Here is a 14,614-nt window from a genome sequence, read left to right on the forward strand (position 1 = left end):
GTAGGTGTGGCATCAGGTACGCCATCTTTGACAGTTGTTACCGCACTTCATATGCCAGAAATGGTAAGGCAGAGGGATTAAAAACAAAAAACTTGCTCACATTTTTTTATAGATATTTTTTTGAATTACTATTGATTCTGAGTCACTTTTTTGTTGTAAACATTTAATATTCTAAAAAATAATGTTTACTTTTTTTTAAACTACTTTCACCAATATATCAGAAACAATTATTTTTTTACATCAAACTTTATATTTTAATGTATGTAGAAGACGGTTAGGGTTGCAGTCAAAAAGAACAAGATAGTTTTCAACTATTTATTTTAAGAAAAACATTAATTTTTTATTGACTGTTCCAAGAAAACATTACTTCAAAAATTGACCAAGTTAGTTTACAATTTCAATTTAATATTTACTCCTCACTCTTTAGAAAAGTAATTATATTTTGGGATCCTTAATATTCACATTTAAATAAGTATGAACAGAACAGAGAAAGAAGAGCATGAATTTCTCGAGAACAGCTTAATGGATTTTCATTATAAATATACCAAATTATTGGTAATAACATTTACTACAACTTGTGTTATCAGTAACAATACCCAAATAAGTCAAATTAATATATTTGTGCTGATGTTTCGACTGGAATTTCAGGCCTTCATCAGGGGCCCCCCCTTGGGTGGAGTTGCAGTCAACAATCAAAATATTCTCATCAACAGGTTAAATGGTCCCTAAAAGGCTTGAGGTGGAATGTTCTGATTTATTTTTAGTGGCTTACTTTTTTTTTTTTTTTTATTTTAGTGCTGAATAGGGATAGTGAAAATAAAATACTTTAAGGAATGTACATAAAAATATTTTAATTTAAGACCAAATATAGAATCATAGGTAGTAATCAAAAATATAAAGTAACTACACATAAGATTTATAGTCTTTAGAGGAAAAGCCCCGAAACGTAGATGAAAAAATATATTGGGTTGTAAAATAGTTCATTGGTTTTTCAATATTTCAATTTAATCCTCTCTGTCATAAAAAATAAAATCATGTTTACTTGGTCAATAATATTTACATATTCTAAAAAAGGATTAATTAAGGTGCTTTTATGCATCAGTTACTGCGACATTCCTTATCTTTAAGTGGTATTTTGCTTGCCCAAAATGAAAGAGAAAAAAATTAATTTTCGTTATTTAATGGTTTTTTATTTTAGGAAGGGCAAATCCGCTGCAGATGGTTAAAAAAATTTGCAGTGTGTATGGCGATGATGGCTTAGGAGGAGGCACCGTCCGTAAGTGGTTCGCTCTGTTCAGAACCAGAAATTTTGACTTGGAAGACGCAAAGCGTTCGAGTCGTCCTTCAACTATTGATGACCAAATTCAAGCATTGGTCACAGACAACCCTCACTCTACGACACGGGCTATCGCAGAAACGCTTAACATATCTCATGCAAGTGTCTCATAATCGCCAACAGATTTTCACTCATTTCGGGCCCAAGAGAGCTATTTACGTCCAATAGTTCTCGATATATAGCTTTTTAAAAAGCAAAATTTCTTAAAGATCTACTGAAAGATTAGTAGTTAATATATTTTGAGAAATCTATATCTCAGGAACTATGTGACGTACAGATGTCTATTAGCACTCAAATTAAAACTAGTTTAATGGACTATAAAGAAGTTTATGACCTTTACCTTCGTAGGAACAGTAGTTTTCATGATATTTGCTAAAATAAATTGATTCATAGTTGTTCGGACAATAAGTTTGATTTTTGAAAAACTTCATTTCACAAATGTACAGATGTCTGCCAGCGCTCAAATTAAAGCTAGTTAAATTTACTACAAAATAGTTAATAATGTTTATCTTTGTAGGAGTGGTAGTTTTTATGACATTTGACAAAATAAACTGAAAAATGTTAATTTCTAGTTGTTCATATAAAATGTTGGATTTTTGAAAAAGTATATCTCTAGATCTATAAGACACACATATGTCTGCTAACACTCAAAATAAAGGAAATTTAACTTACTATAAAGTAGTTTATGACACTTATTTTCGTAGGGATAGTAGTTTTTATGATATTCACACATGAATATAAGTTTGGTAAATGAAAATTTGTCCTAACAACTATAAATCAGTTTATTTTAGTAAATTTCATGTTCACTATTACTCCTACGAAGATAAACATCATAAACAACTTTATATCTCATTAAACTAGCTTTAATTTGACTGCTAATAAATATCTGTACGTCAAATGGTTTTTACTGATCTTTTAGTACGTCCCCCACCACATTTTTATGAAATGTTGCTTTTTAAAAAGCTATATCTCGAAAACTATTTAACATAAATAGCTCTATTAGGGCTCTTATATTAGCAAATTTACTCTTCTTTAAATGACGTTCTCTTAGATTTTCTTGTGTTGTTCCTACTTTTTAAGATATAGAGCTCCGAATGAAAAATTAGTTTGTTTTATCGCTTTGAAACAGCCTCCATTTTGTATTCCCCCTACCTATACTTGGCAGACTCATCAATTTTGACTAGTTATTATACATAGTTTTCATTAAAGTAATCAAAAATAGGGGTGAGATAACTGTTTTTTTCTCCCCTTGGGCTCTTGTACTAGGTCCTGTCTTTCTCAATGAGCCTCAGCCATTCGGCTCGGTTTTGGGATGCCTTCGGACTTCAGCAGGTCCCCTGCGTCTTGTACCACGCTATCGATCCACCGGAGCTTGGGCCGTCCGACTATTATTGGACAATGAACTTCCTCTTCCATGACTCTTTTAGGCATTTCGTCAGGACTCGTCTGTGCAACATGCCCAATATGAAGAAGAAGGTCAGGGTTGCGGTCAAAAAGAACAGAAATAGTTAACAACTATTTATTATTCGACGTTTCGCCCCATTTTGTAAAGCTTCATCAGGGCTGTTCAAGATGATAAAAGACTTTACAAAGTCTAGAGCTATTATTTTAATGGCGGATAATTTATATGTAATTAAGTTCTCGTTTTTTTCATAATCTTAATTTTATACAATTTTCATTTTTTACTTATATTTATACTAGATTTTTTTACATATTCACAATTCTTATTTTCTTTTTCTCCCCTCTCAAAATATTTTAATATTACTGTATTCTCATTCTGTTTTTATTTTATTTTAATACTTATTTGTTAATTATATTTAATAGGTTACTAATTTTAGCCAATTTACTTAAAACGCTTGGTTCGATTTTAGGACTATGTTTTTTTATAGAGTAAAAGAAAAACGTGTTTGAACATTTTTACAATCTTCCATTCCCTTTTCTGCTTTTAGAACCGACACACCCCTCGCCTTAAGCTTATCACCGTACACCACTTGTACCGTAAACCACTTGTTCGATTTTCCGACTATGCTTGGTAGACTTAGAAAACTTGGAAAACTATATAACTGCAAATTTTGACTTATCCTTAGTTATACGATTATTTTTGCCCACGCTCAGCGGAGAAGGGGGCGAGTTATAGTCAAATAAAAAAAATATATATAATCGCAAAAGGAACAAACCAAGACAAAACATATAGAATAAATTCTTAGGCGCCACGTTATTTTTTCTTGGAAATAACGAAAACCCCGAAGCATTATGCCCACAATATAGCTAAAATATACCACCATATAAACAATTGTTGAATTATGACCACTGGCGAATATCTTTACATGTAGATAGCAGCAAACCTAGGGGTGTTACCTACCCACCTGTTGAATTATCGTAATATTCTGTGAACAACAACAAAAAAAAAAATAAGTAAATTAACAAGTTGAAAGCAGAGAAAGAACAGCAGAACTATATGTACAAAAGTTTAATAACAATAAGAAATCTATATACAGAGAATGAAAAAGGAAAAAAAAGGAATTCTTATCAATCAATAAAACAATTAAAACTTATAGGTTGACTTAACCTTAACTTAAAGCTTAACCTTAATAACTATATTTACATTATTATTATCTTATCCAGGACATGCTGAAGAAACGTCACTGCACTATATCCCCACTTGTAGTGTTAATGACCGTCCATTGGAGTAAAAAACCATAATTTTGAAAAACAAAACATATATGAAAACATTTCTCATATAGTGATATTCCAGTCAAACAGTAAAGACAGAGGGCCTTTAAACTATTACCACTTCACATTGAACAATCGTAACGTGTTCCGAAATCAAACTGTCACCTTCACAAAACCAAAACCCACACGTCTGAACATACCTGTTCCAAAATCAAAACTGTTGCCTTCACAAGAACAAAACCCACTCGTCTAAAACATATCGCTCGTGTTTTGTTTTTCACCATGACAACCGTACCACTTTTTGTCTACGCAGATCTAGCCAGTGTTTTTATTTCACCATGGCAACCGTAACAACTATTATACTCGTTCGTTCCTTTGTCTGCACTTTCCATGCTGCTATAATAAACGATAGTGAAATGAAGTATATTTTTTGTATTCAAAGCGTAGTTAATCAATGGAGATCGCTAAAACCTTTTTTGTCTAATGTTTATATTCGAATATAAAATAATATAGTATATAAACATATTATATGAAGGAGATGGTCGGAGGTGCGGTCGAAAAAGGAAAACAAAAAAAATTAACAATTTATTTGCCGATGTTTCGGCCCAATTTGTAGAGCTTCATCAGGGTTAAAAAAGATACAAAAATAACTATAAATATTTTGACAATGTAGGATAATAAGATAAAAAAAGTAAACTAAGGTAGAGTTAAAAATTATTTTAATATAAGTGAAAAGAAAATTATATAAAAATGAACAATTATATAAAAAAATTTACATAGTATAAAATAGACAATAATAAGTATGTATAAAAAAATTGCGTAAACTATTAGATTTAATCCGTGCAGGAGACGTAATAACACGTAGAAATAAAAAAGTGGACATAAGAGAAGTAGAAATTTAACACACCAATAGACAGAAAATTAAAGAAATAACATGAAAATAAATAAAGGTAAAAAAAGAATCAATAAAATAATAATGTCGGGTTCTCATTGATAGATTTTTCCAAGTAAACCACAATGGTTCCTATTCATCCCTCTATTCTCAGTCCGCTGGTGTTCCTCAAGGTAGTATCCTTGGTCCCATCCTCTACACCGTCTATACAGCTGACATTCCAACCAATCCTAATACTATCCTCACCACGTATGCCGATGACTGTTAATAATAACCCGTTAATTGTATCCAGAAATCTCCAATCCCATATCACAACCCTCGAAGATTGGTGTCGTAATTGGAGGATTAAGATTAATTCCAACAAATCCCATCAAATCACCTTTACCCTTCGACGGAAACCTACTGACTGCCCTACAGTTTCATTCAACGATGTTACTCTTACCCCTGTCGAACAGATCCTTGGATTACATTTGGACAAGCGATTAACCTGGAATCCTCACATCAGACTGAAAAGACAGGAAACTGCACGCCTGAAAAGAAGATGGCCGAGACCAGCTAATGTAAAATGTCATTAGAGTGCTACCAATGGGTAGTTTCTCTACACGCCTGTAACACTCCAATTTAACTTAGGTCAGATTTACTAAATGTATTATAATGTACAGTTTTAAATAGAAATAAATAAATATTTAAAAAAATATCGGTCCTTCATATCAAAGAGTGACGAAAGAGTGAATGTCTGAATTAAGATGACCGTTACAAATGGTTTTACATATACGCGATATGTAACAAGAATAAGAAGAAACTAATAACAAGAAGAATTATATAATTTTGGAAACATCAATGATAGAATACGTAACTAATATTAAAAAGTAAGTCATATAAGTTAGAAAATATAATTAAGAACAATGACTACAAAAGGGGTATTCATAATCTTTAGTTTAACAAGTTAAAGCGTGTTAAATAGAAAAACTCATGTTAAATGGAGACATATTTCCTTCTTTTACCATGTTAAAACAATATAACATGGTTTGGAGTTAGTTACTAGGTTTGCTAAATGAAGAATAGCGTCACGCAACAGACCAGCTGAACTCATCACCATTTTATCTGTTGTGTTAGGTTACTTACTCATAGTTTGTGTTTTGATTGATACCAATAATATCTATTACTAAGCACGCACATACCTTTCTAATTCTTATTGTAATATAATAAATTAATTATGTGGAGTTAAGAAAAACTGTTCAACGGTTCGCTTTGAATAGCCCTGATGAAGCCCTGCAAAGTGGGGCGAAACGTAGGAAAATAAATAGTTGTAAACTATTTTTGTTTTTCTTTTGACCGCAACCCTGACCATCTTCTTAAATATCAATTTTTACGGTCAACTATATATACATATATGTAATTAAATATATATATTTTTTTTATGGATGATTTATTTATTGGTTCTTCTGGTATGCTAGTAATAAACTAGTGTATTAGCAATTGTCTAACTGCCTACTTCCTTCAGAATTACATATATAATATAACATATTATGTCGTGAGAACAGATATATATAAGTCACTATCCTAATTGTATTGTTATGCGTTTCGAGTGTAGTAGATCACTAAGGCTTTGCTCCATAATGATTGTAAGCCAGAGAGGTAACTGTTTCACAACGAGGTAATGGAAATCTGAACCCCCCAGCGAACTATCACGCATGACATTTATAACTAATTGGCGCTTCACGAATGCATATCCCATTTTATGTCTTTCGATTCCTATTGTAATCCTCATTCGAGATGCACGAGTGCCATCTTTATATTTCTGTAATATTAGAATACATTTAGAATTAACTTGTATGCGTCACATAAACTCCTATGAATAATGTTTTATTCTGAATTGAATTAAGATATTTCTGTTGAGTATTTCTAACTAAATGCATTGACTTAAAAGTTTTTTAAATTTTATTTATTGTTATTTACAACTGTAAAACATTATATACAACAAGTAAAATTGTTATTGGATATAAAATAACATGATACAAATATGTGGCAAATCTACCCATTGATAAAACTCCAATTACGTTACTAGAGAACATCTCGGGGCCATCTTCTTTTCAGACGCCTAGGGGGATTATCAGGTATTGAAGGGAAAGCCAGGTTAGAAACATGTGGGTTTGGGTCGTTGGGAAGTTTATCATGGAAGGATTGGTATCTGGTCCCAGTCAAATCGAATATAAATTGAAGGATATCAGATATGTACGATGGACGGCGGGAATGGATAACTTGGTAGAGGAAGGGAGTAAGAAAATATTTACGACGGAAGGAGGGTTAAAGCCACTTCAAGTCTTCGTAAAATCGGGTGACAGAGGCGTTCCTGGAGCCCCCTAAGATGAATCGTACAAAGGAATTTAACCGTTTTAATTTTGCTTCGAAATCCCCAGAGACACCTCCGTAAACCACACAGCAATAGTCAAATTGGGGGAATATTAAGGAAGTAACCAGGAGCCTGCGGGTTTCAAAAGGAAGTAAGTGACAAAGATTGATTGACGTTGATAGAAACTAATGTACTTAAATAAATACAGTTTTTAGAAGTAATCCATATTTTTAATGAGGTGTTAATAGATGATTGTAGATAGACATGAGAAGATGGTCGGAGGGTGCGATTAGCCGAAATATACAAATAAATAAAACTGATTTATTAGTGCCTACGTTTCGACCTGAATTTCAGGCCTTCGTAAATTTGATATAAAATCAAAAAAGGGTGATACAGGCATGTAGAGGATGCAACTACACATTGGCAGCACTCTAATCATATTTCTTCACTAGAAGGTCTCGAGGTCGTCTTCTTTTCAGGGTTCTCGGATTGTCAAGAATAGAAGAAGCAAGGTTAGAAACTAGATGGTTTTGATGGTTAGGCAGTTTATAATGGAAGGATTGATATCTGGTTCGGGCTAGATCGATTACATTAAAGTCTTTGTGGATGATTTTATTTGTGACAAAGTAGGGAGCATTGAGGATTTTGGATTGTATGGATTGAACTTACCTTATATGAAATATTTAACTTGGAGATCTTCATTTAGATGGCAATTGAACGCCTTTTTAAATTTCACTTACTTATAGATGAAAAATATAGTAAGATGAAGTATTGCGATTTTGAAATTTCGAATTCAAGATTTCGATGGAAATTCCTTTGGAGATCCTCCGAATCGCCTGTGTGTTTGTTATCAGTCTTGCTCAAAAAACTAAAATTCGTAATAAACTGAAATTACATATTAATGGTGGGTATATGCCTGAGGTGGAACAACAACGTTTGTACTAAAATCTAATTTGTAAAAAAATTGTTTCTTTTTGAAAAACCGTATCTCTTCAACTATTGAACGTAAACAATAATATTATAATATAGGGCTCACATTTTAGCAAATTTGCACTATTGAAAACGATGTCGTATTTTTTTTAGTGTTGTAAGTACTTACGAACTCTTTACGTACAAACAACCATTAAAGCATTATTTAAACGGTTTCACGACGAACTTCCAACACACACTAACCCTCTAATTCAAGGACTATCAACACTAGACTTACCACATACGAGACGTTTACGAAGGAGCTGGAATAGAGACCTCTTAAATTCAATTTTAATAGAGAGGTATCATTGGGAAGCATTAATCTTGGTGCCTTCATGACATTGTTGTTTTGTTTTGTTTTTTCTCTGTACATCTCATTCGCTGGTTGTAAAAATTTTTTTATAGTTGTGAATAATATAAATAAAGTAAAAAAAAAGTGTTGTAAGTATATTTGAAAATACGGAGCTCAGAATTGAACAATTAATTTGGTAAAAATTCCATATAAACCTTTCCAACTATCCTAATCCTTTGGTCAAACCTTGTCTAGTTCCACCCATCCCTACAGCCCACCTAGAAGGTTGAAACGGCAGTGGTCAAGAGACTTATTGTAAAATAAAAATGGACAATTGGAGTTCTGGCAATGGTCAGATTCTCCACTCGAGTTGAGTGTTTGGAGCTTTAGCGCACTTGCTCAGCCTCCACTGACTCACTACCAGTGATGCGGCGAGAGGGATGCGCTGGGATCTTCTACTCTACCTCCATACGTGGGGGATAGACAGGGCTTAGGGATCCTCAGGTCGATTGTGTAAATGTGACTAGAGATTATATTATATTTATTATTATTTTATTTTATTTTTTCATATACATAGTTTGATTATTTTCATTTTCTTTAGCCTTCTGTTTGGACATATTTTAAGAGAGATTTTTATGTGCTTTTTTCTCATTCATTTAATTATTTTTATTTTAGTACGGATGTGATCATTCATGACTATTTCCTATTGCCCACAACTGTGTGGTAGATTGTAATATCTATCAATAAATAAATTAAAAAATAAGCCTGAAATGTTTGAAGAAATGTAACTTACAAAATTTTTAAAAGAAGCTCTTAATTTCTAGTAAATAGGTCAATAGGAATCGGAATTTCAAACAATAAAATTGCTTTGGCCGGCTAAATTGACAAAATACCTCACAGTGCGATGTATCGAAGCATATCTTTTAGCTTACACTAATATCATTTATTGCCATTCCTCACTTATGGCAATCTAGACTCTATACATTGATATTTCCTTAAGTTTGGAAACAAAACAAAATGAAAAAAACTTTAAATATATAAATATATATAGAATATTGATACATATACATTTTCAATGTCAACATTGTTTCCCCATAGCTACAAATCAAAGTGGACTCTTACGCCAAGAACAGAAAGTGAGATACTTACCTGCTGAGAGAATATAAACCACAACCATTGGACTCTGCAAAATAAATAACTCAACGAACAGACAATACAAACCAAGAAACATCTAACTTGCCTAGGCATTAAGCTAGAATCACATCTATCTTTCACTGCACACATACAGAACAGAATACAAATCGTCAAATCAACTTCATACCAACTCAAACACCTCATCTACTCACCAGGGCTGTCACTCAGACTCAAATTACTCATTTACAAAGTAATACTACGACCATCACTCCTACACGGCGCACCACTACTACACTATCTCTACCCAACAGCCATGAAATCACTACAATACCAAAACAGCACATTACAGAAGATATGTCGAGGAACATCACTAGAAAGACGTAACATGACACACATTCGTAACGAACTACAGTTAGAAATTGTACAACAACACATTAAATTAAATTATTTGACAGTCTCTCTGCTTCCTTCAATCCACTATTCCAGTCTATCACTCCATCCCCCCTTCCTACGGGGTGGCAGGGCAGGAAAGGTTCCAAAAACCCTATCAACATCGCCTTATAACTCCATCTTCTGATGCACCCACTCCCTCTCCCCCACACTTTCTCTTTCGACTTCTGACTGTTTTGTTATTATTTCACCATTATCTATCGTCTTTATTAATTAATGTTTTTTTAAAAATATTTTATCTTTTATCGTGTTGTATCGCACACGAGGAGGCCCCTCAGCTCCGGACTTAAAATAGCTCCTTTTTAGAATGGATATCTCATATATAACAATAACCATAACAGGTAACCTTAAAATACCGAAGGTAGTAAAAGGTAAGACCCAACACGAATTACTTTTATTTTCCCCAGTAATGCACTTATTAATTCATTTTTTATTTCTGTCTTAGAGGGATCGGAAAAAAAATCTGCAAAATAAATAAATTTATCAAACCTAGTATAAGTTCACTCATTATTAAATATACGCCATACTTAGAGTAGCTGCTAATGCAATAAGCTCGATGCTTTAACTAATATAAGCTGGACATTTCGTTACCATTAACTGGGTAATATAATGACTTATTCACATCATGTGGGAAATATTTACATCATTAGATTATAATTCTTCCTCCTGATACATATGCATTTGTATATATGTTAAGAGACTTTTTTTATTATTATTATTATTATTTTTATTCCTTTCATTTATTTATTTATTTTCTTTCTTATTTTATTTTTTTTTTAGTATGAATGTGACCATTCACCTCTATGACCTATTGCCCACAATCGTGTGGCAGATTGTAAAATCTATCAATTAAATAAAGTTTAGAAAAAAAAAAGTTTGTAAAACAGCCACCATTTCTTATTCCTGCAGATTCATCAATTTTGACCACTAACAATCTATATTTTACTCTTGGGTAATAAACAATGGGTGCATAATAACTTGTTTTTTTTTTCTTCTCCTGATCTCTTGGACTAATATTTTAAAGCCCATTGGTTAAAGACTGAAATTAATTGTTTTCGATATTGATATTAGTTATTTGGGGATTCAAAATTGCTAATACCTCATTGGTTCAAAGGCTAACTAAATTAGCGTTATTTTGGATATTAAAGATGTGGTAACCCCCGGACGGCCTCCATCCTGAGGGAAATCTCCCCGATTTGAGATAGATTGGATGATACCCTCCCCCACCATCAGCCGTAGAATGGTACCGACTACTATATAGCCACTGTGGTACTTTTACCTCACTCGAGTATCAACCATTTACCAGCCATGATTGTAAGTACCAACCAGCTCTCATACTATAGCTAGCGATAATAATATTCAAGTACAAACGTCAAGGAAGTGTTTTTTTTTATTTATTATTTTTACTGGACTGTTTTAAGTTTCACCATTAATTTAAATTTACTAACTTAGACAGCAACATTTTTAAGCCATTCTTTCGGTATCCACTGCCATATTGATTTGTACGATAAAAACAAGTTATTAGTTGAATATTACCACAAAATTACAATATTTTTTTTTTGTTTTTTTTGAATTGTAATTAAATTCCCTTCAAAATTTACAATTTTTTTTTTTACAAATTATTTTGAAGAATAACGAAAAATAAGTTTAATATTACTGTAAAAACACTTATACAGTGGTTCAAGGTTATGTGTCCTGTGAAATGTGAATTAAGGATATAGAAAACAAGTAAAAAATTCCTTGTGAAGGTATATTCGTTAACACTTAGTTTAGGGGATATTCACTTTTGAAGATTTTCATTGATATGAATTATTTAGTTTATAATAAACTAGCTGAACCGGCAAGACTATATGTGAGGATGTATAGAGATTTAATGAACACAATTGATAATTTGTTTTATATTATTATATTTAGTTAAAGCGAAACATATAGGTATACTTTATTATTATGATTTGGTAACATAAATTGAACCAATATATGCGATCACTTTTTCGTTTTTTTAGCATCTTTTTTAGCATTATTAAGCGTTATTAACCCCTCAAGGACGGACATGTCCCTCTCAAAGGGACAACCTGCCACTAACCCCTCCCATGCTAATTATTTTTTTTTTTAAATATCTTTACTGAAATTTACAACTGTATATTACATAATACATTTAGTAAATATGATCTTAGTTAAAATGGAGTGTCACAGGCGTGTAGAGCTACTACCCATTGTTAGCACTCTAATGACATTTTACATTAGCTGGTCTCGTGGCCATCTTCTTTTCAGGCACCTCGGAGCATTGTCAAGAATGGAAGAGGATGCAAGGTTAAAAACTACGGGGTTTAAGTGGTTAGGGAGTTTATAATGAAAGGAGTGATATCTGGTTCCGGCTAGATCGGTTACATAGGGAACATTAAGGTCTTTATGTATTTTATTTGTGACAAAGTAATAAACGATTTTGGATTGTAAGGATTGAATACGAGAGGAATTCGAAGGTTTAGTGGAGCCCCAAAGCTCAACTCCATATGTCCAGATTGGCCTTATTACAGTCATGTAGATCAGTCTTTTGTAATGTGTTGGAAGTTTAGTCCGTTTGTCTAGTAAGTGCTGTAATAGTCGAGATCGACGTGCAGTTTCCTGTCTTTTCACTCTGGTGTGAGGATTCCAGGTTAATCGTTTGTCCAAATGTAGTCCAAGGTAGCGGATCTGTTCGACAGGGGTAAGAGTAACATCATTAAATGAAACTGTAGGGCAGTCGGTAGGTTTACGACGAAGGGTAAAGGTGATTTGATGGGATTTGTTGGAATTTACAAATAAATGTGATTTGCTTTTTGCTTTAAAAAATTTTGTAACTAACTTACTTTAAGATTTAATGCGCTTATAAGAACAAAAGATTAGTTTCAAATATAGGAAAACTCTTCAAACGTTTTATTTTATATCACTGGTTCTAATTTGTTTAATTAAAGCCCTTCGGCGCAGTTTATAAGCCCTAAACCACTGCCAAGTTTGGTGTAGGTTGCTCGAGTATTATTGAATTTAGGCGAAAATTTTGGACTAAAAAATTTTATTTTCCGATTTCGTATTTAAAAAATTCGTATTTAAAGGTTTCGTGAGGTGCTAAACGAATATCAATTTTGTCAAGAGACGGCCCTGAATCACTTTTGAAATATTAACTTAAAACGGGAAGAGGAGACTTTAAGATAGTTTAATTGAGCAATATTTTAAAAGTGCCTGAAATTGAAAAACGGTGAGATTTGGGGTTTGTTCCCTTTGGCGCAGTTTATATATCTCTAAACCTCTTCCAAGTTAGGTCTAGATTGGTTGAGCCCTGTTGAAGTTGATTCTATTTCTTTGATTTTTTAAAAGTAATCTGAGGCAAACTTTTTTGGCCGTTATTATTTAATAATACAGTAGATATGATTGAAATGAAATTGAAGAAAAAAAATTTAACAAATGTTATGAGGTCTTTTCCCTACGAATTACATGATAGGGATCATAAACGGAGTTTTGCGGTATCAGTGAATCAATAGACTCCTGGGCCATTGTCTTGTTATCCTGTGTTGAGGTCGACGGGATAACGGGGAAAATGAAAGGGATTACTCGAGTGAATGGAAGGGATTGCACCAGAAGATTCGGAGAATTAGAAATGGAAGAGAGAACTCTGATGTATTCAAGACTTCAGTAACGATTTTTAGGATGGCCTGTGGCGCAATTGGTTAGCGCATGGTACTTATAGGACAGCACTCAATAACGATTTCTTACATCTTTACGAATAAACAATCATTTGTTCATTGTATTAAGCTAACATGCCTGGTTGAGGAAAAATATATTTTTAAAATTTTCCTAACTAGGAGCGGATGGTTCAGGTGTATGGCACTGCGCTACTAATAGTACAAGAACCCAAGAGGAGAAAAAAGGAAGTTATTTCATCCAATTAATTACTACTTTAATAAAAACTATGTATAATTACAAATGAAAATTGAAGAGTCTGCCAAGTATAGGTAAGGGCAATAAAAAATGGAGGCTTTTTCAGAGCTTTAATAAAAAAAAATATTTTTCATTCGGAGCTCTATATTTTCAAAACTACCAACAACACTAGAAATATTAAGAGAACATCATTTAAAGTAGAGTAAATTTACTAAAATATGAGCCCTAATAGAGCTATTTACGTTTAATAGTTCCCGAAATATAACTTTTTAAAAAGCAACTTTTCATAAAAAATTTACTGAAAAATCTGTAGTTAGTGAATTTATTTTAAGAAACCTATATCTCAAAAACCAATCGACGTAAAGATATATATTACCAATCAAATTAAAGTTAGTTTAATGTAATAAAACTAGTTTATGACGTATATCTTCGTAGTAGTAGTTTTATGAAAGGAATATGGTCCGGGTGCGGTCAAGAAAAACTCAAATAGTAGAAATATACTAATTTAATGAGCCAACGTTTCGCCCCACGTTGCAGGGCTTCTTCAGGGCTATTTTCATTTTTAGTTTTGACTGCCGTCAAAATAGCCCTGAAGAAGCCCTG

General features: G+C 32.7%; 1 protein-coding gene across 1 annotated transcript in view; it reads left to right on the forward strand.

Annotated features, from left to right (window-relative positions):
• The first annotated feature begins 11,334 nt into the window (after positions 1-11,334).
• Positions 11,335-14,614, forward strand: part of LOC106678487 (pupal cuticle protein 27) — a 17,514-nt gene continuing 14,234 nt past the window's right edge. Inside the window, exon 1 of the mRNA XM_014417009.2 lies at positions 11,335-11,413. Coding sequence (XP_014272495.1) covers positions 11,408-11,413 — 6 coding nt within the window. The 5' untranslated portion in view covers positions 11,335-11,407. The remainder of the gene's footprint in view (positions 11,414-14,614) is intronic.

This window comes from Halyomorpha halys, unplaced genomic scaffold (assembly GCF_000696795.3).
Source record: "Halyomorpha halys isolate HHAL.00 unplaced genomic scaffold, Hhal_1.1 Scaffold145.1, whole genome shotgun sequence".
In the NCBI taxonomy this organism is placed as follows: Eukaryota; Metazoa; Arthropoda; class Insecta; order Hemiptera; family Pentatomidae; genus Halyomorpha; species Halyomorpha halys.